At 39.0% G+C, this 27,156-nt stretch overlaps 1 protein-coding gene across 4 annotated transcripts in view; it reads left to right on the top strand.

The window, feature by feature from the left end:
- Positions 1 to 27,156, top strand: part of cdh13 (cadherin 13, H-cadherin (heart)) — a 253,180-nt gene that overhangs the window by 89,681 nt on the left and 136,343 nt on the right. For 3 of the 4 annotated variants that reach the window (XM_058088198.1, XM_058088197.1, XM_058088199.1), the window contains exons 3-4: positions 9,251 to 9,462; positions 23,988 to 24,089. In XM_058088198.1, coding sequence (XP_057944181.1) covers positions 9,251 to 9,462; positions 23,988 to 24,089 — 314 coding nt within the window. Of the gene's footprint in view, positions 1 to 9,250; positions 9,463 to 16,276; positions 16,438 to 23,987; positions 24,090 to 27,156 lie in introns of those variants that run through there. The other variant, XM_058088200.1, reaches the window with a different exon arrangement.

The following is a 27,156-nucleotide window of genomic DNA, read 5'->3' as shown; positions in this document are numbered from 1 at the left end:
TAGCAGTGATCATCACACTTGACGCTACATAAACGTCCATTAGGTACATCTACTACATATCTACTGTCCCGTGGTTCCAAGCCCCAAACGAATGTGTGCGTAGTGTCACATCGGGACAGCCATGTCTTATTGATCGCTTTAGCGACTTTGTCACGATGTCTCTAATGTTGCAATACTCTGAAGTGATGTTAATTCCCTCAAGCGGCAGCGGCAGCAGACTTTGGAAAGCATGAGCATAATGAGGGATGCATAAAAGACTCTGAAGTTCCACACAGAAACCTTCCAGCACTTCACAGTACGACAGCACCGAGTCCTCGCGGACTTCTTGGGGCTTTAAAGTCTGGAAGCGTGACTGGGTCAGGGACATATTTTATGCTCTTGACATCAAACTTAGAAGTCATTTAGTGTACCACAGGCGTGTACAAGCGCTAGCCAAGTGTGATTACATATTTCAGAATGGAGGTCTTTCAGCGTCGGAGAAGGACAGCATATACAACATTGATAAGACAAGTGTAGTTGGACGGAAGTGCAGTGAGAAACCGAAAACCGAGTCTGAAAACTGTCCCTTTCTTGGCCACTAAACCCGGGGGATGAAGTTATTTATGATATACATATACTATATATATAGTCCAGTGTGACCAGTTCATGTACTATATTACGTGTACACGTCAATCAGTACTCGAGGCTACATTACAGGCAATCAACTTCCACAGTGTGAGATGGGGAACTATTACATCACCAGCTTTAGGGAACGCTGCGAGAAACTCGCAGGAATCCATTCGTTCCATGAAAACCGATGCTTTCCAGACAAATTCCCAGCAATATCTGCCATCTTGCCATCCATGACACCAAGTATCTGTTTTTACCCCCAATAATAAACTCGCCACAGTTGGTACTACGTTTCCTGTTCTGGCTGGTGCTCATCCAGCTCTGCTTTGGCGGCTTTACCTTTTCCCTAGAACTTTCATTCCATACAATTCCAGAACTTACTCTTGGGAATAGACCGTTTTTGGTTCCATTGTGTTTTTCTAAATAATAACTTCAACATCGTAAAAAAAAAAAACAGTTGATATTCGGTCCTCAAAGGGATGCAGAGCTTCTGTACTGTACTGTACTGTGCTATGAAGCTAGCATAACAAACGTTGGTAAAACTCACTCCGTCAGCCTTAAGAGCTGCACTGAACGCCGGGTCAACTGTCAAGGCTTTTAACCCAACGGTCAGCACTCTTGTGTCCCATCCCAAAGGTTCTGGTTCTGGTTCAAGCTCCGGTGCAGGGATGGGAAGCGGTGGGATGTGGCCTGGATGAGTTTTAGGTTTAGGGTGAGCATAACCGATACCAACCAGTGCGAGTATGTCGGTGTACATTTCCTTGTTGGAGGGAAGATAGAATGAAGAACCTTTATTGGTATTTATTGGACACTTTATTCATATACCCGCCGTGAAATCTGATATCCAGTGGCAGGTCGGTAGTAAGTATTCATTTCATTGTTTTATTCCTCATCAGATACGCAGGTGTTGTATTTTCCGTAGGAGATTTGAATGAAACTCGAGTGAATTATTTGTCGTGCATGAACCAACGAAGCCCACGACGCATGCAGCGTATTTTCGACTGAAAACAGCAGAAGAAGAGCAATATCTTAGCAGACAAAGCGGTGGTTGCGATAATGAGGGTCTGATTCACCGGGCCTTGCCTTTTGTTTGCAAGTGTGGCTGTTAATGAGCGGCGTGGAGAAAGGCTGTCTGTTTTGCATGCTGCTAAACATAAACATGGACGTTAATAAACAAAGGTGCTGCAAGCATGTCAGGGAAAATGCACACAGATAAATGTTGCTAAACCTTGTTCATATATTGTTTGTTTTTGTCGAGGATTGTGTTCACAAACGACAATCAATGGATTAAACAGCTCCATTATAGTAGAAAAAAATGTAATGCCTCTCTCCGATAGATGGACATTGCACTGATTTAATTTACCAAAGACAACATACACACCAATGGCACGTGTAAACTGTTTGAAAATTAGTCCCAGTAATTTAGCTTGGCTCGGTTCCAGCAATGTCGCCGCAGCATCTGGACTTGCTGATATCTGCCGCCGCGGTATTGTGATGCAGCTGTGAAGCTGGAGCCTCTGGAACGTTCATTAAATCATGCAGGAAAAATGGGGATAAAGATCGAGAAGGTGGTGTTGGGTTTTGGTCCTTGGAAGTAATATCAATTATTATTATTGTATAGGGGGCTGCATGGTGTTCTAGTGGTTAGCACGCAGACCTCACAGCTAGGAGACATGGGTTCAATTCCACACTCGGCCATCTCTGTGTGGAGTTTGCATAGTTGTGGGTTTTCTCCGGGTACTCCGGTTTCCTCCAACATTCCAAAAACATGCTAGGTTAATTAGCCACTCCAAATTGTCCATAGGTATGAATGTGAGTGTGAATGGTTGTTTGTCTATATATGCCCTGGGATTGGATGAATGAATTATTGCATAAGGGAACCTTGGTTAGCGTCATTAATTGATCAATTGTTTTTGGTCAAAACCAAAACGTATGTGAACCATTTTTTTGTTTCCATAAGAAATCATGCAAATCCAAGTAAGCCATTCAGGAAAGCCAAAAGCCAGACAATAAACACAGTTTTATAATTATAGATTTACCTTCAAATCTGATTATTATTTAAAAAAAAAAACATTTCCAACCATTTACAGCAAAATAAAACATTACACAAACTGAAATGCGCAAAAGTAAAAGAAAAAGCAACATCCAAGTAACTGTTTTTGGTCTTCCTGCTGCCCATTTCCCTCACCTTCCCGGCTCGCTTGTGTGTGTATCCCCACCCTTCCTCTTCCGTTTAGCGTGGACACAAACGACACCGCACATTTTCACCAATCAAGTTGGGCTTTAACAGAAAAAAGACCAGGAAAAAAAAAAAAAACGACGGCTCGTTCACTTCAAAGAACCGGCTCCCATCGTTCGCTTCAAAGACCTGGATCTAAGAACCACGCTCAAAACCTTCCGGGCTCAAATGCGAGTCCACCTACCAAATGAGTTGAATGGTGCGCCGCTAACCAGCAAGCTAAAAGTCCTTGGCTTTCAATTTATTCTTCGACTTTTGCTTTGTTTCGGGGCGTCGGGTTTATGGAACGTACTATCGCACAGCCACACTAGCTGGCTCAATTCCACTGGCCCTGGCTGGGCTTGTGTGGGTTTCCTCCAGAGGTGTGGACTCCAGTCACGAAAACTCACAGTTTTGATGGCTTTGGACTTCATTCGCCAATATCATCAAAGACTTGCAAAACGGTTTAGACTTTGACGGGAGTGATTGATTAAAATGTGGCCCAACTCCAATTCAAATAACGTGATTGTTATGATGTCATTTCCAGCAACATTGAATGCATCGATTAACGTCCAATCAGGTTTAAGAACAAACACTGAATGACTGGGCACATATAGACAAACAACCATTCACACTCACATTCATACCTATGGACAATTTGGACTGGCTAATTAACCTAGCATGTTTTTGGAATGGGGGATAAAAACCGGAGTACCCCGGGAATACCCTTGAGGGTGGAATCAAACTCCTAGCTGTGAGGCCTGTGCGCTAACCACTCGTCCACCGTGTAGCCTCTGTACATTTTATTTTTCACAAAAAAAAAATGTCTTCCCGGGTTGCACGATGGTTGAGTGGTTAGCATGTTGGCCACAAGGAGATCAGGAAGATCTGGCTTACAATCTATATGTGCCCTGTCATTGGCTGGTGACCAGTGCAGTGTGTCAGCTGGGATAGGCTCCAGCATACCCCCGAATCAGGATATAGAAAATGGATGGAGATAGTCTTGAGTCGGCCTTCATGACATCATCACCGGTTGATGCTGTAGTTATTTGCCAACTCGTACAGTTACCCCACAAGTCTCTACTCTTTGATTATTGGTCACGGCTGAAAAACGGTATTGAATTCCAGAAATAATTCGTAGCAAAGTACGCAGGTCTGTAATTGTACGATTTTAAGAAGGTTGGGTGTAACTGGAACAGATGACCTGGTTTCTGTTGGTTTCCTACGGGACAGATGGTTTCAGTTTCTGTATGATTCCGTTTCAGACGGAGCGTTCCCAATGGATCCATTACAATAACCGAATTTCTCGGGAAGTTTTGGCTTGAAAACTTGTGTAAAAAGTAGAACCGCACATCCACCATATTCTTCATTCGCCTTCAGCGTTGGATTTCGGTGACCCTAATCCATGTTTTGATACTCCAACTGTGGGCTAGCACTTTGAACAGACAAAGTGGTCGTGTTGGTGGTTAAGTGGGCTAAGTTGTGTTCTGTCATTGTCTGACTTCAAAGCCGCCAGCTCACCATGGTCTCCTCCGAAATCCTGCCCACCCCCCAAAACCTGACAACATTAGAATGCCATCAAACGCGCTTTTGCTGCCTTTCAAATGCCACTCACACTGTTTGGCACATCAATTTGCAGCCTCTAAAGAGTCTCTGTGTTATTGAAATAAATCTGAGGCTCGGAACGAGGAGGGAAATGAACACATCTCTCAAGCGTTGGCTCAGAAGTAAGAGCGGAATATTGAGACTGAGCTTTGTTTCCCGAGAGAGAAGCTTGTTGACTTTGTAGCTCTTAGCCCGTGTTCTGTCATTTTTAGTTGCCTGCTTTTTGTTTGTGTTCATACGTGACGATCGCTCGCCATCTTGTGTCGCTGTCCTTCCGGATGCTTGAGAAAAGAAAATGTCCGAATGATTGACTAAAGCAGGTGAAGAGACCAACCAGTCCCAAAGGTTAAGTACGCTGATAGTGTTCCGTGTATTCATTTTCTGACTGCCCGTGAATGCACCTTCTATTAGTGATAAAGGAACTAAGTGAATGGATAAGATGTTTAAAGTAATTGTTTTTTTACAAAACATAATAGTGGGAGGGGTTGGATGACGGACAAAACAAGTGGGTTTGAAATCCTAACAATGCACCCCCCCCCCCCCCACCTCCTACACTGAAAGGCCTGGACAGTTGCAGCAGTGATAGCAGTAAACAATCAATTTTCTATACCGCTTATCCTCACAAGGGTCATAAGGGCATGCTGGAGCCTATCTTCGGGCGAGGAGGGGGGGGTACGCCCTGGACTGGTCACCAGCCAATCACAATAAACAATAGACTGTTTATTTTGGTAATGGTAATGGTTTAATTTCATTTGAACATGCATCAGATTACAATTGAATGCATCACATAATCAGTTCCAAAAAGGAGTAGGAAGAAGCAAAGCTTATTAAATCCTACCTCTTCATCTGGTACTTTTACAATCAGTAAGTGTTACATTTGTTCACTTCCTGCTTTCTGATATTATTTAATTTATTATTATTTTTAAATTATTTATTTATTTATTTATGTATTTATTTATGTATTTATTTATTTATTTATGTATTTATTTATTTATTTATTTATTTAACTATTTAATTGTATTATTATTATTTATGTATTTATTTAACTATTTAATTGTATTAGTATTATTTAATTATTTAATTATTTAATTATTTAATTATTTAATTATTTAATTATTTAATTATTTAATTATTTAATTATTTAATTATTTAATTAAATTATTAAATTATTAAATTATTAAATTATTAAATTATTAAATTATTTAATATTATATTATTTTTATTATATTGTTTTTATTATATTGTTTTTATTATTATTTTATTTTTATTTTTATTTTTATTATTATTATTATTATTATTATTATTATTATTATTATTATTATTATTATTATTATTATTATTATTATTATTATTATTATTATTATTATTATTATTATTATTATTATTATTATTATTATTATTATTATTATGTCACATACCAAAGTACAAGGTGTTTAAATGAAACACCCCTTTTGCTGTCTGCGAAGGTTCCAGTCCAGGCAACTGGCTGGGCAAATTGCTCATACAATATTAATAATAATAATAATCAAAACAAACATAAAACACTATAAACAATGTATTGCACAGAAGTAGCGTTTCCCTGCATTCACGGTCCACAGTCCAGGGACGACGTAGACCACCTCTCACCCAAAGTCAGCTGGGATAGTTTGCAGCTCACCTTTGACCCTTGTGAAAACAATCATAAAATAAAATGGATGTTAAGTGAAATGTTGTAGTGGTGCCACATCCCAGATACAATACATTTCATTTTAATAACTTTGATGAGCACAGAAGGCTTCTGTTATCCTCATGATGGCCACAGATGTTTTATCTTCAAAGAGACCTGGTCCGAAGGAGACGGTCCATCCTCGGTGCAGTTAAGCCCAATCACGTTTTCATTTGAACAGGACGTAGAGCTGAAGCGTGTCCGCATATTAAAGTGATTTTTTTTTCTTTCAAGTGTTTTGTTTTGTTTACTTTCTCTTTTTGTGCTGAGGTAAAAAAAAAAAAAAAAAAAACGTATCTGTCTTGTTTTGATGAGAGTGGCATTCATGGAAGAACTTAATAAAGCTGCTGTGTTTAGCTCTGCTTTGAACATATACCATATCGGTAATGCATGTAGGCTTGGGTGCAAATAAGCAAGATGCTGGTGCATTAATAATCATAACCATATGGGGTAAGATTCCTGCAGAAATGATTCATCCAAGCACAAGTGAAAAACATACTAATAAGGAGTTATATAAAGCGCCATATGTTTGGAGGTCGACGCTTGGAAATCTGCCATGTAAGGGGTAGACTGCATCATGTCAGTTCTTGTTTTTTTTTGCACCTGCCTCCCTCATCAACAACACGTGTCCGCATCCACGCAGGCTCACTTCCTGTGGGATTCTTCCCGTGAGTGAATCTGGGGGAGGACGAGGGAATCGTGTTGCAACAGGAATGACAAAAAAAAAACTTCTATTTGTCGTCTTGGCGGCGTCCTCGTCTCTCAGTCAGGCGAGACACGCTCTCGTGTGAAATGTACGCCCCATTCCAAGCCGGGAATGAGTACGGAATCTCGGCAACATAAACAGGAGAAGCCGGGCCCGAAAACTAAACAGATATTGGCGCTTCATTTCACTTCTAAATGAATGCAGACTCAGCCACCTGCAACAAGTGCTTGAAGGCGATACTGTGCACAGAACACCCCCCCCCCCTCGTACCCCGCCTCCCCCCACCAACACTTCCTCATTATCTACCAATTACTGTGAGAAGTAGAATTGTCAACAAGAATGTTTTGCTCTTGTACCCAAACGCAACATTCATTCATTTCACATCGCTTATCATCACAAGGCGTGGCAGGGATGCTGGAGCCTATCCCAGCTTCAGGCGAGACTGGTGGCCAGCCAATCACAGGACACATATAGACAAACAACCATTCACACTCACATTCATACCTATGGACAATTTGGAGTGGCTAATTAACCTAGCATGTTTTTTTTTTTTTTGGAATGTGGGAGGAAACCGGAGTACCCGGATAAAACCCACGTATGCACGGGGAGAACATGCAAACTCCACACAGAGATAGCCGTGAGGTCTGCGTGCTAACCACTTGAGCACCGTGCAGCCCTGTCACAACATAAACAAAAAAAAAATGGTTGTTTTACATCAAAATAAAAATGTATTTTCAAATATTACACCATGCATTATATGCAATTTTTACTGAACTGTGTGTGTGTGTGTGTGGTGCAATCACGTGTACACGTACGTGCGCTCAAATTTCCCTTCAATGCCTTCTGCACGCTACACTCCTCCATGCTTTCCCACTCCCTATAATACTATAATACTATATATACGTATAATACTGTGACAACAATGGCAAAAATGAAAAACCCAATGATGAGCATAGAACTGGAGGTCTGGTCTGTCCCGGTTGCTCAGTCCAATAACGTGGAGGCCCACATAAGGGGAAGTTCAGCACCATGTGATTTCTTCTTTTGGAGCACCTGCCTCCCTAATCAACAGTACGTGTCTCCATCCACACAGGCTCACTTCCTGTGGGATCCCTCGCGCCGGGAACCGCAGTCGCTGAGTGAGTCTGGAGGAAGACCAGGGATTTATGTCGCAACATTTTGACTTTAGTATGTAGGAGTGACAAAAAAAGTATTTTAGTATTCTTGGCAGACGTGCTCTCATGTGAAAATTCCGCCTCATTGCAAGCAAATGTTTTCCAATATTGGAATTTAAACACAAATTATCTGGAAAAATGTGTATCAAAGTATTAAGGTATTCTACGTATTTTGTGTGTGTGATTCTAACGTTTGATGCTTATTTTCTCAACAATGGTGAATCGACTTTTTAAAAAGTATTTATTTCATGAATGTTTTGAGTGTTTTTGTGACCTTAAAGCACAAGATTTCTACCAATTTAATAGAAATGTGCTTCACTCGAATGAAAAGCATATTTTTAATATATTGACAGCAATTTTTCAGTCTTCCCAGGTATTCAAAGACTTTTCTTTATCCCAAAAATTTCAATGGAAGTTACACTGTTTTTTTTTTTATGTTTATTGCCATAAAATTGAACCAGGAAGTGTGTTTTTTCCTCTGTGTAATTCTAATAGCGACATCTGTTGATGAATAAATAATTATAGTGATAAGTATATTTCCATGAAGTAGTATTCCTTATTTATGAATGGAATATTTTTCTACTTATGCCATAAAATGATCTTCTAAGTCCTTTTGTAAGAACTATTACAGCAACGTGGACATGAAATAACACCCATATAGTCACCTTGATCTGTGTATAACATTTACTGTGTACTACTCTACTGTGTATAGTAGATGTAATCGGAGGGAAAAAAGGCCATTTAAGACATAAATAAAACTCATTCTCACGTATGCAGTGAATGCGATAAACCTGCAATAAAATCCTGTTGTTCTGGCGATCAAGTTTGGTCATGGAATAGTTATTAACACAGTGACCAATGCAGAATACTACATTTTACAATTTAAATGTGTATTTTTTGTAGGAACCCACATAGACATTCGACTTGATGGACATTACAGTATAGGAATAGAACTCGTATGCAACCTGAGAACCTCCTGGATGAAGTTCTCCAGGTGGAGGCCACACTACTGATCTAAAATATGATGTGTACTTATTATAAAGGTTTTATAAGAGTCATAGTTTGACCCACAGATTGCTCAACCAGCTTCTTTGGACGTTTTGTTGGAACCAAGATCTTCAGAGCATGTTCTCGATGTTCTTGTGTTTTTTTTTTCTTCATAGAAAATCATAGAAAAAATTCTTGCTTGATGGCGGTCTGACATTCTCCCCACTTTGTGTTTTTATTTCCAGTTGAATTTGATGACTGTGCGGGTAACGAGGATGTGGCCTTCGAGGTGTCCGTTCCCGGCTTCCACGTCGACGGAGATTTGAATTTGGTTCCCCTGCGAGATGTCAGATACAGCAGACCGGTCCTGTTCATCCACGGCCTCGGCGTGCATGCAGATGACGTGGCGCAGGTGGACATCACCGGACTAGCGAGCGAGACGCAGCGTGATCTCAAGGTGAGTTAAGTCACGCTGTGGGAGCTTGGTGGCTTTTTCCGACGCTGCATAGAACTTCATGTGGTAACCTCAGGAGAAGAGATGCTCAAAAGTAAAATAAGCTTCATGGAGGACGTTTCATGAAGAAAGCAGTCCCCCTTCAGTTCCTCGCCACTTATCACCAACAAATGGATTTACAAATGATTTTAAAGGAGCCGACCCTTTTAAAGCACCAACAATACACTCCATCCATGACCAATATACTGGTGCTCCATTTGTTGTCACGGCAACAAGCGTGTGAATGGGACTTTAGGCCATGCACCTTGCCTTACCTTTTGTCCGCGTCTATAGTGGTTTAAAAAAAAAAAAAAAAATCTACTTTTACGGGAAAAGTCACATCAACACTTTTGTTGGAAATATCCTCAGATTGTCACATTTGTGTTCTTACCTTTGAGGAGGGGTTACGTTATGATACTTTGTTGTAAAAGTCGGATCTACTTCTGGTTAGCAAAGCATAAACATGTCCTGAATGAATTCAACTTCCTCCTCCCAACAACAAAGTCTTTAAAAAAGACTTTCCTCTCTATGGAAGGACGGTAGGACGGTAGGAGCAAAGGGTGGAGTACTCCAACGCCTCCTCCACGTCCGGCCTTTCTGTGTATTTTATTGTACAGTAAACCTCGGATATATCGGATTCAATTGTTCCCACTGGTTTTGTCCGATATAAGCGAAATCCGTTATATGCGTATACCGGAAAATGTCCGTTTTACGTATATATCGGATTTATATCCGGTATATGCGTAAATGGGATTTTATGCGTTATAAAAAGGCACTTCCTTGACTATGTTTCCAATGTACCTGGACGCGCAGGCAACGCTGCAAACGCTGCAAATGACGTCGTATAGCGATAGCCTGTCACGATTCGGCGAATCGGAGCGCCACGATGCGGCCATCCGATATTCATTCATTCATTCATTCATTCATTTTCTACCGCTTTTTCCTTACGAGGGTCAGCTGTCTTTGGGCGAGAGGCGGGGTACACCCTGGACTGGTGGCCAGCCAATCCCAGGGCACATATAGACAAACAACCATTCACACTCACATTCATACCTATGGACAATTTGGAGTCGCCAATTAATTTAGCATGTTTTTGGAATGTGGGAGGAAACCGGAGTACCCGGAGAAAACCCACGCATGCACGGGGAGAACATGCAAACTCCACACAGAGATGGCCGAGGGTGGAATTGAACCCTGGTCTGCCATCCGATATATGCGAGGGAAATTTAATGGAAATGCATTGGAACGGGACTGGAGATTTTGTCCGAAATAGGCGAAATCCGTTATAAAAAATCCGATACATGCAATGAATTTTTATTGGAAATGCATTACAGAAAAATCGGTTCTTTTTTATCTGTCCGTTGTGAGCGAATTTCCGATATATCCGAGTCCGATATATCCGAGGTTTACTGTAATTGCATGTCACATGACATAGTGAAGCGCATGTTTATTTTGAAAGCTGAGCCCAAAGTCAGCGTTGAAGGGACTTTTATATTAAAAGTTATTCGTCTGAAAGGCCAATTAATTTGAAATACGCCCGAGTGACCTTTAGTGAAGGTGGAAAGTGTGAAAACTTGTGAAAGTGACATATGTTGTCATCTTAACCTTTGAGCGTATTGTCACCTTTATATGATTTACACACAAAAAATCATGTACGATGTCTTCTGATGAGACCAACGCCATATGTCCTCACATTACCACTTCCTGTGAGTTGATTTCCAAGTACTTTTGACCACGTTGTGCATTTTAGCCTTACTATTTGAGATAAAATAGATGACGGAGAAAAAACTAATAAATGTGGTCTTACATTGGTAGCGTCAGAGTCAAGTAATAGTGCTTGAGAGGAAATGGAACCCTCCAACATCTACACGAACAAGAGTTCTGACCAAGGCAAAAGGGCTTTGGCGCCCGCAGACTTCTGAAATATTTATACAAATATGATTTATTCCAAAATATCAACCTCTCAGCAGTCTTACTCGGCAATTTCTGTTTGTGCAGAGAAAATATATTCAGTAGCCAAGAAATAATGAATAAGCACCGGTGTTTCTCATCCTCCGCCGCCCAAACTCTTGTTCGGGTCAATCAGAAAATGTTACCGGTGACTGGAAATCATTTTGTGTTCCTTTCAGCTCTCAGTGATCATCTATCTTTTCCGTGGCGCACTAAGTGCCCCCGTGGCCTCGTCGCTTTCTCGTCTCCAGCTTTAACGCCAGCATCCTTGCCTTTTAGTTCTCGCTGGGGTCTTTGCCGAGCTCCAGTTGGAGCGGTACCCACATCGCAGCATATGGCGTTTGTCGTCTGCACCTGTGTGTTGCCTTTGCAACTTTAACTTCAATTTGACACGGTCACTAAGTTTGATGCTTGCAAACAGATACATCTCACGTGGAAAAAAAAAAAAAAACGAACCTAAAATCACAGCAGTGCCGACTGATTTGGTGCATAAGGACTCATTGCAGTTTTAGAATCCCATGGTTGAGTTCTGAGTTGCACAACTTTGAATTGTGGACTTTTTGCACACTTCACAACCTACGCCAGGGGTGGGAAAACTACAACCCGGGGGCCACATCCGGCCCACCAAGTGTTTGAATACGGCCCACGTGTTCTTATAAGTTGCACTTTTGTTCATAGGTTGGCTGTTCCTGCCACTTATACTCCAGAGCGACTTATAAATAAATAAAAAAAATTATTTTGGTCAAGTGGTTTGTAAAATAAATTACCCGCAAAAAATGCGACTTATACTCGAGTGCGACTTATGTATGTTTTTTTTTTTTACCTAATTCTGCCAATTATTTTTGGCCTTGTGCGACTTATACTCCAGAGCGACTTATAAATGAAAAAAATGTTATTTTGGTCAAGTAATTTGTAAAATAAATTACCCGCAAAAAATGTGACTTATACTCCAGTGCGACTTATGTATATTTTTTTTTCGACCTAATTATGCCAATTATTTTTGGCCTTGTGCGACTTATACTCCAGAGCGACTTATAAATGAAAAAAAAATATTTTGGTCAAGTGGTTTGTAAAATAAATTACCCGCAAAAAATGCGACTTATACTCCAGTGCGACTTATGTATGTTTTTTTTTTTTCGACCTAATTATGCCAATTATTTTTGGCCTTGTGCGACTTATACTCCAGAGCGACTTATAAATGAAAAAAACTGTTATTTTGGTCAAGTAATTTGTAAAATAAATTACCCGCAAAAAATGCGACTTATACTCCAGTGCGACTTATGTATATTTTTTTTTCGACCTAATTATGCCAATTATTTTTGGCCTTGTGCGACTTATACTCCAGAGTGACTTATAAATGAAAAAACTGTTATTTTGGTCGAGTGGTTTGTATAATAAATTACCCACAAAAAATGCGACTTATACTACAGCGTCACTTATGTATGTTTTTTTTTTTCCTAATTCTGCCAATTATTTTTGGCCTTGTGCGACTTATACTCCAGAGCGACTTATAAATGAAAAAAACTGTTATTTTGGTCAAGTAATTTGTAAAATAAATTACCTGCAAAAAATGCGACTTATACTCCAGTGCGACTTATGTATGTTTTTTTTTCGACCTAATTATGCCAATTATTTTTGGCTTTGTGCGACTTATACTCCAGAGCGACTTATAAATGAAAAAAAATGTTATTTTGGTAAAGTGGTTTGTAAAATAAATTACCCGCAAAAAATGCGACTTATACTCCAGTGCGACTTATGTATGTTTTTTTTTTTCGACCTAATTATGCCAATTATTTTTGGCCTTGTGCGACTTATACTCCAGAGCGACTTATAAATGAAAAAAACTGTTATTTTGGTCAAGTAATTTGTAAAATAAATTACCTGCAAAAAATGCGACTTATACTCCAGTGCGACTTATGTATGTTTTTTTTTCGACCTAATTATGCCAATTATTTTTGGCTTTGTGCGACTTATACTCCAGAGCGACTTATAAATGAAAAAAAATGTTATTTTGGTAAAGTGGTTTGTAAAATAAATTACCCGCAAAAAATGCGACTTATACTTCAGTGCGACTTATGTATGGTTTTTTTTTTTTCGACCCAATTATGACAATTATTTTTGGCGTTGTGCGACTTATACTCCAGAGCGACTTATAAATGAAAAAAACTTATTTTGGTCAAGTAATTTGTAAAATAAATTACCCGCAAAAAATGCGACTTATACTCCAGTGCGACTTATGTATGTTTTTTTTTTCGACCTAATTATGCCAATTATTTTTGGCCTTGTGCGACTTATACTCCAGAGCGACTTATAAATGAAAAAAAAATATATTTTGGTCAAGTGGTTTGTAAAATAAATTAGCCGCAAAAAATGTGACTTATACTCCAGTGCGACTTATGTATGTTTTTTTTTCGACCTAATTATGCCAATTATTTTTGGCCTTGTGCGACTTATACTCCAGAGTGACTTATAAATGAAAAAACTGTTATTTTGGTCAAGTGGTTTGTAAAATAAATTACCCGCAAAAAATGCGACTTATACTCCAGTGCGACTTATGTATGTTTTTTTCTACTTAATTATGCCAATTATTTTTGGCCTTGTGCGACTTATACTCCAGAGCGACTTATAAATGAAAAAACTGTTATTTTGGTCAAGTGGTTTGTAAAATAAATTACCCGCAAAAAATGCGACTTATACTCCAGTGCGACTTATGTATGTTTTTTTTTTTTTCGACCTAATTATGCCAATTATTTTTGGCGTTGTGTGACTTATACTCCAGAGCGACTTATAAATGAAAAAACTGTTATTTTGGTCAAGTGGTTTGTAAAATAAATTACCTGCAAAAAATGCGACTTATACTCCAGTGCCACTTATGTATGTTTTTTTTTTACCTAATTATGCCAATTATTTTTGGCCTTGTGTGACTTATACTCCAGAGCGACTTATAAATGAAAAAAAAAATATTTTGGTCAAGTGGTTTGTAAAATAAATTACCCGCAAAAAATGCGACTTATACTCTAGTGCGACTTATGTATATATTTTTTTCGACCTAATTATGCCAATTATTTTTGGCCTTGTGCGACTTATACTCCAGAGTGACTTATAAATGAAAAAACTGTTATTTTGGTCGAGTGGTTTGTATAATAAATTACCCACAAAAAATGCGACTTATACTACAGCGTCACTTATGTATATATTTTTTTTTCCTAATTCTGCCAATTATTTTTGGCCTTGTGCGACTTATACTCCAGAGCGACTTATAAATGAAAAAAAAAATATTTTGGTCAAGTGGTTTGTAAAATAAATTACCTGCAAAAAATGCGACTTATACTCCAGTGCGACTTATGTATGGTTTTTTTTCGACCTAATTATGCCAATTATTTTTGGCCTTGTGCGACTTATACTCCAGAGCGACTTATAAATGAAAAAAAAAATTATTTTGGTCAAGTGGTTTGTAAAATAAATTACCCGCAAAAAATGCGACTTATACTTCAGTGCGACTTATGTATGGTTTTTTTTTTTCGACCCAATTATGACAATTATTTTTGGCGTTGTGCGACTTATACTCCAGAGCGACTCATAAATGAAAAAAACTTATTTTGGTCAAGTAATTTGTAAAATAAATTACCCGCAAAAAATGCGACTTATACTCCAGTGCGACTTATGTATGTTTTTTTTTCGACCTAATTATGCCAATTATTTTTGGCCTTGTGCGACTTATACTCCAGAGTGACTTATAAATGAAAAAACTGTTATTTTGGTCAAGTGGTTTGTAAAATAAATTACCTGCAAAAAATGCGACTTATACTCCAGCGCCACTTATGTATGTTTTTTTCTACTTAATTATGCATTTTTGGCCTTGTGTGACTTATACGCCGAAGCGACTTATAGTCCAGAAATTACGGTAATTTAAACTTAACATGGCTTGAGCCAAGGTCATTGTTGTCAAAGTCCAAGTCGAGATGCAAATCTTTGATGATATTGTCAAGTCCGAAGTCATCAAAATTGTGATTTGAATCCGACTCGAGTCTGAGTCCTGTCACTGGAGATCACACCTCTGGTATTCTGTAATCTTTGTTTCTGCCATAGCTAATCTTTAGTATGTCTTTTAGACATAATTATAAGGCTGAGTGTCTAATTTGATTGAATTGTTAAGAGCAAAAAAAAAAACATGTAGTTCATGAACGAGGCAACGAGCAGAGAGAGACTAAAATAATATTTAAAAGAGCCGCAGCCAAAGAGCAAAACCTCTCTAAATAACCACAGTCTGTTGTCATGAGAGAGAAAGAGAAAGCTCTTATTATGTCGCCATCAATGAATGTTCTCACTCCATTAGCATTGGGATTCACATAATCATAACATCTGTTGTTGTTATATTTGTCCACATCCTGCATTCCCCATTTGCTGCCCATCCCAGGCCTCGGCCCAGCCTCCAGCGGACGATCCAACATAGCTGATGACATATTTTGAGCGTATGACAATAAGTCAAGTGTATTGTCTCGTGGACAGGATGTGCTGACAACCTCTGACTTAAATCCCCACCGTAGCGCTCAGTCCTCAATGTGGCGCTTGATGATCCCCTGTTTGTCAAGATTTGGGAAAAGTGGGCGTCATCCCGCCCAAATTCCTCTTCAACAATGGAATCATTTTCAAGTTCCTCTAACATTTCCATCTTTTGTTTCTTTTCTCTTTAAACGGAAACATCCTGCGGCAAAGAAACACAAAAAGGCGCTCATTGGCTGATGATGTTTGGACTGAAGGAGGAGATCATTTTTAATTCCATGAGCTATTAGTTTGCTTTCAATCAAGCCCTGAGGGGCGAGGGAGGCTGTAAAAAGATTATTCTTGTGCAAGTGAAATAGATCAATATGCAAAATCCAGAATAATGAATTACAATTTGACAAATGCCAAAGCCAGAGATTTGCGTTTGCATTCTTCTGTTCTGTTTTTGTTGTGCTGCAGAAGTTCTACCTTATGGACGCATAGCAGGTACGCTTTAAATGTAACGACTGGTAAAATAAGCCTGTTTATTCAGCTTTTGTTATGTTTTCTGTATTTCTGCAAACAAAATGAACGCAACATTCCATGCTGGCTAATATTTTCATGCCACAATAGCAAATAGATTTTCTGTCACCGAGCTTGGAATGTTGACTAACGCTGTCTGGGTACGACTAAGACGGAACATCTTGCATACGCAGCACGGCCGCAAACATCATCATCCTCTCCACTCAATAATAATTCTGGATATGCTTTTTCTATTGTCTGTTCTGTTCAGATTAATTCCTCTTTATATTCGCTATTTGGTTAAAAGGCTTGGAATTGAATAGGTTCTCAATGGATTGAAAGAAATTGAAAGAAAAAAATATTCTGTCTTTCAAATGCAGAGAAGGAGGATATGGAAGAGAAACAGGAAACAGGTACTATCCCGAGAGATGGATGATGTTTGATGACATAAGGAAGGACAACAGTAAATATCAAGGCGCTAAACGCTGACATAAAAAGCCAATCAAAATCCATCAGCAGTCATGCCAAGGAAAGGAAGGATGAAATGTAGGATGAAAGGAAGGATGTTGCACTCCACAAACAAAACAGTAAACACCAATACTTTAAAGAAGCAACGTTGTGGGAGCTAAATCAATTATTATGTCGACTGTTTAGGTCGCTGTGTAGCATAGTAACACGTCTCAGGTTTTTCCAACGCAATTAATGGCTATCCAACCTCGTTACGACTGGCTGACGATGGCCTTGATATCATCCGTTCCTCAGCAGGACGCCACCGCCGTGTCACAAATGAGTAATGACACTTCTCAATATAGCATTGAAGGTAAAAATGGTAGAAGAGACAAGGACGTGACTTTGCTCGCCACACTAGCTCCACACTTGGATGACAACGAGTTCTCCTTTTCGCTCGTTCATGCGAGTACAGTATTAGTTTTACTAAGTTACGAATACCAAATATTCTCAGCCACAACAACATCCAAAGAACTGCAGGCCTCGGTTAAGGCAAGTAGCAAGGTCATGACCCCCAGAAGGAAGACAAAAATGGCCTGCATGGCAGAGTTCCAACATGAAAACCAATACCGAACAAAAAGAACATTGACTCTCGTCTCCATTTTGCCAGAAAACATCTTGATGAATTCTTTAGGAGAAATGTACTCTGGTCTGACGAGACAAAAGTTGAACTTTTTGGAAAGTCTGTGTCCCGTTACATTTGTAACAGCAAAATATGGTGGTGGTAGTGTGGCCTAGAGTTGTTGCCGGCAGCAGCTCCTGTGTGAATATCCACTGCATACCATTCTCTGTTTACTCATAAAGTTATTGAAATCCATAATGAGTACCTCCTTAACCACAAACAGGGGCAATGGAGTAGTACTCCACCCTGGTCATTGGGTGTCAATCAGGTTGCGTTGATGAGAAAATAGCTAGCGTAGGAAGTACCCTGTCAATGCTAATGTATGAGTTGTCATGTTATTCATGTCTGAGAAGCCTTATTGAATAATACCAGTATACAAGTGACTGAACGGGTGTTATTTCATGTGTAGAGATCTCTAACGATGCAATAAAACATATTTAACCCTTGTATTATGTTACGGGTCAATTAGACCCGTTTCAGTTTTTGTGTTGACCAAAGTACTGGTTATCCTTTCTTTTTCTTCATGAAATTTTGTGACTTTTCCTCATCTAGGGTCATGAACACAAAAACTGAAACGGGTCAAATTGATCCGTAACATAATACAAGGTTAACTAGCATGATTTGTTAACCCTTGTATTATGTTACGGGTCAATTAGACCCGTTTCAGTTTTTGTGTTGACCAAAGTACTGGTTATCCTTTCTTTTTCTTCACGGAATTTTGTGACTTTTCCTCATCTAGGGTCATTAACACAAAAACTGAAACAGGTCAAATTGACCCGTAACATAATGCAAGGGTTAACTACCATGATGCTAGCATGATTTGTTAACAAATCATGCTAGTTAACCTTGTTAACCTTAACTGAAACGGGTCAAATTGACCCGCAACATAATACAAGGGTTAACAAATCATGCTAGTTAACCTTGTTAACCTTAACTGAAACGGGTCAAATTGACCCGCAACATAATACAAGGGTTAAACAGTTTTTATCTGCTCTAACTATGGAAATATTACATTTACAGTATAAATAAGGAATCCTAATTTACGGAAATTGGCTCTGAAAGCGATTAACCAGGATAAATGTGGGATTACTGCATTATAAAATTCTGAATGTTTCTCCATTTCCATGAAACATATACCACCCTATAAATAAAGACACTGTGTTAACAATAATTGAAGCGTCTGCACCAAAATTGCATCGCCATTTCATAAATGATGCATATATTGTATATATAATTTTGTAACCGAGTGCCGGAATGATGTAAACGTTGACATTATCTTATCATTTTGGCACTAAAACTAAAACTAAACGTGCGTTTTCCCTTGTTTAAACGTACTATATGCCGCAGCTGAGACCTCTGCACGATGCCGATGATGCACTCATCCCTGGCCACCAGATCAGGTCGGAGTTCTCCCAGCCTGTGCTTAAAAGACCATCATGTGGCACTTTAATGGCTTCATGTCCAGTTTAAGACTGGCTGCCATTGGGAAGGTCATACCCCAACGGGTTTGGTAAGACTGGCCATTTCGGAGATCACTTTGTGTATCTCAGCCGGTTCTGGTCTGGCTGTATTTATGATTACTGTTTCATTGTGTTTTTCTGACCTTTTGTACGGGCGGTCTGAGGCGAGGTGTTAGTGGCGTGAGTGCTCGACGGATAGCGGCACAACTGAGTGTTGGCGCTGTTCCGTAGACAAATGGCTTGGTATTTGTCTCTTACCTGTTGGTTTTTTAAGCCAGGGGGATGGTGTCGGACACGCTGACAGCCAACATGAGCGGGATCAACAGTCAACACACAAACAATATTTGTGTGCGGTCTGTCCGGGTTCACATAGCAAAGCCATAAAAAAGGAAGGACACGAGAAGAGATCTGCATTGCAAAACATCTTCATCTAATATCTAATAACGACATCCAAACGGATGCCATTTGGCCGGTTGCCTTAGGAAACGGCACGTCTTAGGATGCTTATGTATGTTTCGTCTTTTGCCAACACTGGGCACAAACAAAAGGTAAATCCCCAATCAATTAGTTGAGCTATTAATTGGTCATTCGTTCATACGCCGCCATGCCAACGCTGCAATGACAAAAGGTTTGATTATGTTGTGTTTGGTATGGGGCAGAGTTTTCCAAGTTTTACATTTGGGTGTTTTTTATTGTCCGTTTCTGTGTTGCTTTCCACGTTTTCTACCATGAATAGTAGGGAGATAATAAGTTGGGATGCTGGCATATTCCCAAATCCTTCTCCATGTATATTCTGGGTGAACAATTCAGTAAAAAACATGTCAAATTCAATGTAGCTTTTGTTGTTGTTGTTGGTCTGTCATAATCTGCTGTAACACTTGCAAAACAACTGCTAGACGTAGTACTCCTGAGCAAGGAACCCAAGCATATACACTACTGATCAAAAGTCTTAGAACACTCCAACGTCTCTGTTAAGATGGTCTGTATCGCTTCCATTGTTATTTCACTTTTTTCTTGCCATTTTTGTAGTAAAAATCACTTTCTCTGGTGTATTACTGTTCAACCGATGCAGACAGAGGAGATTGTAAGTATTCTAGAACTTGGAAACACCGCTTGAAGCTTGATCAACCTCCATTTCTGCAGAACAGATCTAAATTGTTGAGCCATTTTGTGGTCTCTGGTAAAATTAATATTGAAGACATAATTCTTGGGAGGGACTGTTCCCAAAGACGATTTGGGAGTGAGACATCTTTCTATTTGCTATGAGATACGTCTTGACTTCAATGGAGTTTCTCACCTCAATAACCTAAAATGGAGGCAAAGAAAGCTTCACGTTCCAGAAGTTTGATAAAAAAGGTGAAAAACATGAAAATAACCAATGACAAAACTGGCAGGTGGTGTCGGTGTGGTGTCTCGCTGCTACGCTGTGTCTTTGGGAATGTCGTCATGTTCATTTTATCCCTTTCATTCCTCTTTTATATGCATTTACAATTGTTTTATGTACTATGTAAAGCACCAAAAATGTGTTTCGTCAACCACTGACGACATCATAGACAGCAAGGAACTAAGCTACGGTTTTGTTTTGGTATTTTGTGAGGAAGCTATGCTAACAAAGATGTTTATGAAAAAAAAAACATACATTCAAAAACAGATCTTGATCTTTCATGGGACAGTTAAAGGGGTCGGTAACGCAAACAAGGTTAACACAATGTTCTCGAGAATAATACGGATGTTCCTCAGTTCTTTATTCGCAAACTCCAAATACGAAAAGCAAAAGACTGTTAGTTCACATAACTTAAAAAGTGACTTTGTAATTGCTTCCATACAGAACATATACTTGCCTCCCTGGAGCACTTACCAAACCATCAAGTGTGAAATTACACACGCAAATAATAATAATAAATCATTTCAAACATTGCTGCCCATTGGCAGCTCCCTGCGGCGCAAAGATCCCAAATTGTCTTTCTTTAAAAGCGACTACACAGAACCACCATCATGTCAAAGCCCGAAGCTCAGCAGGGCTGCGGTGTTGGATTCAAACGTTGGTATCGCCCAACCGCACGGAAAAGTGGATTCATTTTATTCACGATCGCTAGCCGTTCCTGTTGGGGCTCCCGACCTGGCTTGCAGGAATGGCGGAAAGATCCTTCTGGTGTTTCAAAGCTGAGTAAATCTGCAAGTCTCTGGCTTGCCCTCTCGGCTGGGCATGCCCAGAACACCTCACCAGGGAGGCATACAGGACTAGATTATTGTACATGATGCTCTCAAAGTCACATTCATACCTATGGAGTCACCTATAAACCTCACATCACATTATGTATATAGAATTAGATTGTAGTAAATAATTATGTTGTATAATTATGTTAAAAATAATTGCATTAATCATAAATTGTAATTAAGTTTTATATTAGTTATGCATTAATAACATTGATTCACTTTAATATCATGATTTTTAATTGAATTTGACAACAAAACAACAAACTTCATTTAAAAAAATAGATTTTTTGTATGTATATATAATTATATATTAATTATCCACAATTAATTTTATTATTAATTATATAAAAAATAAAATGCTTTATTTCCAACCTTTTGCGGCCCGCCTGAAACGATACGGTGCTGAGATGACAGCAGTATTGTACATTTTCAAGCACCACAACTAAGAAACAAACATTTTTTTCTGCAGTATAAATTCAGGAGTTCCAGGCTCAAAATGTCAATCATAAAAGAATGTTTTGTCATTTTAACATTATCAAATGCAATACGAGACAAGTTAACCCCTCTACAATAAAACTAAAATGAAGTAAAATCACTCACCAGGTTTTAATTTAGCTTTTAAGACTTTCCGGCATAATTAATGTGCAATCATAAACCCAACTTTGGAGGTCTTACTGTATTTGAATACTAATTATTTTGCAGTGGGCCAGGCGTTTGCTGTCGGAATGAATGTGTGTGAATGGGAGACCATCGTCTCCCCCAGGCTTGCGTCCAGGTGTTGTGGACACTTTCCAGACTCTCCTCTCTTGTTAGTTATCCTGGCTGAACTTGGCAGCCGGGCTTCCAGCTTCCTTTCGGTATGTCGGCGACAGACTTATTCTCATCCACATCCAAGCAGAAGCGAGGGAAAAAAAAAATAAAAAAAAAACATGTCATTGTTCACAAACAAACAACAGCAGGAGGGCTGAAGATGAAATGAGTTGATGCAATTGTATTTTGGAGAGCTACAATCTGTGATCAGCTACTCGTGCCTGAACGTCGGTGTATCGCTTTGCCAAAACCATCTGCAGTAATTATTGCTGGGCCATTAAATGGCTAATAGCTTGTGATGTATGCCAAGGTGTGTTTCATTCTGGTTTTTGGTGTCTAAATCCAAACTGGATGCTTTTTCATATTAGGGCAACTGTGTCTGCACGTTATGTTCTTTGTCTTTGGCATTGTGGGTAGAACAGGGGTGGGCAAACTTTTTGACTCGCGGGCCGCATTGATATGACAAAATTTACGGGGGGGGGGGGGGGCAGACTATATATTTTACACATAACAGTCCACCTGGTATTATTGTATCTGTAAAATTGTCATGCAATCTGCTATTATTATTTATTATTTTATATTTATATTTAAATATTTTAAAAATAATAAAATATTATAATAATTACATTAAAATTAAAATAATAATTATTATATTATTATTATGTAAAATATGCAAATATAACAATAATATTATATATAATTAATATAATAATTAGCATTAATATAATAATTATAATAATCATAATAGTTCTAATAATAATTATAATAATCTAATAATCTAATAATAATAATAATTATTATTATTATTATTATTATTATGTGCTTGTGTCCCTTTTTTCAGGAGCACTTTGTAAACAACAGACCATGTCAAACAACGAAATTGATAAAACCATCAAAAGGTTGGCTCAGGCCATGATGCCAGGTTGTATGTTGAGTTTAAATGAAATACTTTGGAAAGATTGGGCGGGCCGTATTCAAACACTTGGCGGGCCGGATGTGGCCCCCGGGCCGTAGTTTGCCCACCCCTGGGGTAGAATCAAAGACAGATAATAATTAACTTGACGTAAAGTTGACTGTAATTCATGTAGGATGCAGCATATATATAATATTTTTATATATAGTTTTTTAATTAAAATACTTTTACTTCAGCTTTGTGATATTGATATATTACCACCAATATAATATTACGACTTACTATAATATTTGGATTTTATTACAATAATGTTATTTTTTCCTAGCTTAAATTTTCACAAATTAATTTTGTTTTGTTTGCTTCTCATAATTTCAATACATTAAAATACTAACGTGTTTTTTCCTTAATATTCCAACTTTATGCTACAAAAATGACATTTTTTTCCTTATAATATTGCAACATTACGCCTGTAAAATGCTATATATTTTTTTATGTTTTATCCCTTAACTGACAAAATGACATAGTTACAGGTTTTTTGTTTTTTTTTATATAAACCAGAATATTTATTTTGTTAGGTTTCATATTTATATAGAATACAATATTCAGTGTACCTTGAAAGATCAGTCAAAATCGTCTTTGTCTTTTGAAAAATTGCTAGGGAATAAGTTCATATTTTTGGCTTAATTCTTATAAAAATCTGTGCTGATTTTTGTTGTTTTTTGGGGTTTTTTGTCAACTATTGCTGCAGTGCTCACTGAAGATACTTTTTTGCATTACTTATTACACTCGATATATTTCATTTCACGATCAATAGAGTGAAAAATGAAAAACCTTTCTGCTTCTTGTCAAGATTTCAAATATATTTTATTGACTGTTTAATGTGAGTGTGTATCTTCTATCTTTTATCTTCTTCAATTGTTTACAAAGACCACGCCAAGTCACTTTAAACAAAATAGATTGGAAATTGGATGGCTAAAATATTGTGCTTCATTTTCTATGTTTTTAGGAGATTGTTGGTCTGCCACACAGATGGAAAAGATCCCTGCTGGTTCCTCCTATGATTGTCACCGAGAACCAGCGAGCCCCGTTCCCAAGGATCATTGGCAGGGTAAGAAAAACACCAAAACTCATCCAAGCTCTAAATGCAATACCAACAGGCCTCATTCAGCAAAATTGCTCAAATCTGATTTTTGTTTATTCGCCTTGGAAAGTTGTTGTTTTAAACGCTGTTGTTTTTACTCGCATGGCACATAAACACAAAGATCCAATCCCCACGCTCACACACACAAATTGGATTGTACAAGCGTATAGAAGCTTGGCACAGATGTTTGCGAGCGGCCGCTACGCAGCATGTTGCTTCCCTAAGCAGTTTATCGGTTCAGTGTCTTGCTCAAGGGCACCCTGACAGCGCTCAGGCAACGGAATGGCTGCTGTCCAACAATTAGCTTCAGTTTGCATAATTTTGGTTTGCAGGAAGTCTCACCTTTGGTAACTGACTTCCTGGCAAACCTCACGTTGGCGCTTTCGGAGTCCCGCCACCCCCCCCCCCCCCCCCCCCCCCCCATGATGCGGTTCGAATATTGCGGCCTTACTCTGTCACGAGTCGAAATAAATTCAATTATTGCTGTCAAACAATATGCATATTTAAGCACATTTGATCTATTATTGCCTAAAATGTACATTTTTGAAGCATAAAAATGAACAAAAATACTTTATAAGGCATTCAGAAGACCCATTAAAAAACATAGTATTTAATATTATATAAATGGTCCCTATGTGTCAGTAATGTTACACTGATGAGACAATAGCCACATGCTAACGTGTGAATCTGTCTCAGATATTAGGTAAAACAAATGTAAAAGTGACTATAGGGGTGTTATGTCATGTCTAGAGGGCTCTAAAAGTGCTAAAAACCACATTTACAAGGTCGTAAACCGACTTTTCTACAAAAATATTCAATGTATTAATGTTGAATCTTAATTAGCGGAGCTTGACTTATCGTGGTTGGGTCTGTAACCAATTAACCATAATGAACGAATAGCGACTCTAGCTCGTGGTAGCAAGGGTGAGTTCACAAAGACGAGAACCCGTGAGTTCTGATTCAGTGAAATACTAGAAATACTCGAACACAAGGCACAAAATCAGCATTTGACATTTAGACCCGCAGTGTGAGTCCAGCCCGAGTGAGTCTGAATCGGCCGTTTAGCGAGTTTTAGTATGAAACAATAAGACATTCCATTATTGTAATATCCCACGGTGTCTATCACGTTGGCTAATGATTTAATTTCCTTCCATGGTGCAAAGTTGTCATTGTTTATTAATGCTTTAGACCCTCAGCAGACTTTTCATTTATGTCGCAGAGTGATAAAATCAAAGACGTATTAGCGTGGCGACACTGAGAAATCCGCCCGCGCCCTCGGTGACGAACACCAAAGCTATCAGATCGTCCGTATATTTACGATAACGCCAATACTCCGCAGAGCTCGGCTCGGCGGCGCCGGGCCTCGCACCTAATCACTGCGGTGCCTGTTAGAGTGCGGCACCCCCCGGAGCTACCGGAGCGTTGGCTGTTCTACTTCTGACTGTTACGCAATCCACAGGAGGATGTCCGAAAACAAGAATGAGAGTCAGCAGTTAAGTTTGGCGCATCGGGACGCAGCGGCAGTATATTTGTCAGTTAATGACTTCAGCCGTGTGACGAGACGGTGAACGCCGTATCAAACATTAATATCCGCGGCTCCGCTGCGGTAGCCTCATTACCATTTTTCTCGCATCCAATCCCCTCGCATTCGTACCGCCATCCTTCCCTGCTCGACTTGACGGGATGGGCTAATGTGTGCGGTTAGATCCGAGTAGAAGCTGGATGTCTGTGACGATGAAGCTGATTTTCCACACCAATAGCTTTCCATCTTCTTATGCAACCTGCCGCTGCTATAAGACAGACATTCATTTTTCATGTTTCCTCCATATTGCTGTATGATAGCAGTAAGGAGGGGGGGGGGGGTTGATGTGTGTACTGTACATGCACATCACGGTGTTGTCGACGACCTAAAGGGGCGCAAGGGTGGCGTTCTGACAGCAGGTCTCCGGAGAAGACTAAGAACCTTATTGTTTATGTCACACCTCCTGCTAGCTGCAAAATTGTTTTGATGGCGAGCTCGCTCCCCGGCCGTCCCCGGGGGTCCGGTTACCGACTCGCTACGAGGCGCCGCCCGGGCCAGATCTCGCAATAAAAGTGCCTGTCATATGTGTCAGCTAACGAGATCAACTAAATCAGTCAAATCAAAAATGGTTTCTGGCCCACATCGGTTTTTACTCGTTCTGGGGGACCAAGCACCGAGGGGGTCACATGACTTCTCTGACAAAGGCGCCGTTTACCGCTCGGCCCGTAATCGATGTCTCCACCAATATGGTGTGTTCTGGTCACTAGGTGGCAGTGATGACACAAAACACTGAGACACTACCTTACAGGACATTACCTTGACACTGCATCAAGTCAGGGATGAGTGGTTGGCATTTAGGTCTCACAGCTAGGAGACCCCAGTTCAATTCCACCCTCGGCCATCCTCCCACATTCCAAAAACATGCTAGGTTAATTAGCCACTCCAAATTGTCCATAGGTATGAATTTGAGTGTGAATGGTTGTTTGTCTATATCAGGGGTGGGCAAACTACGGCCCGGGGGCCACATGCGGCCCACCAAACGTTTGAATCCGGCCCGCCAATTGCTTTTTAGTATTTCAACTTTTAACATACCAGCTGGCAACATGACTTTCAAGTCGGATGTCTTATTCAGTAAAAAAAAAAAAAAAAAAATCGTAGTTTGATGTATCTGATGTTTAAAGTGCTCCTGAAAAAAGGAGAAATGAAAACATATAGCTGATAGTATGACAATAAAAATTAGACAAATAAATCAAGGCGTAAAATTATAAGCGTAAAAATTATTAAAATTATTAAAATTTATTAAAATTATCAAAATTTATTAAGATTATTAAAATTATTAAAATTATTAAAATTATTAAAATTATTAAAATTATTAAAATTATTAAAATTATTAAAATTATTAAAATTATTAAAATTATAAGCGTAAAATCATGTGTGTTAAATATATGTTCTGGCCCCCCGCACAATTTTGTTAACTCAATGCGGCCCATGAGTCAAAAAGTTTGCCCACCC

The sequence above is a fragment of the Doryrhamphus excisus genome, chromosome 11 (assembly GCF_030265055.1).
Source record: "Doryrhamphus excisus isolate RoL2022-K1 chromosome 11, RoL_Dexc_1.0, whole genome shotgun sequence".
Taxonomy (NCBI): Eukaryota; Metazoa; Chordata; class Actinopteri; order Syngnathiformes; family Syngnathidae; genus Doryrhamphus; species Doryrhamphus excisus.
This window is presented reverse-complemented; position numbering and strand designations above follow the sequence as displayed.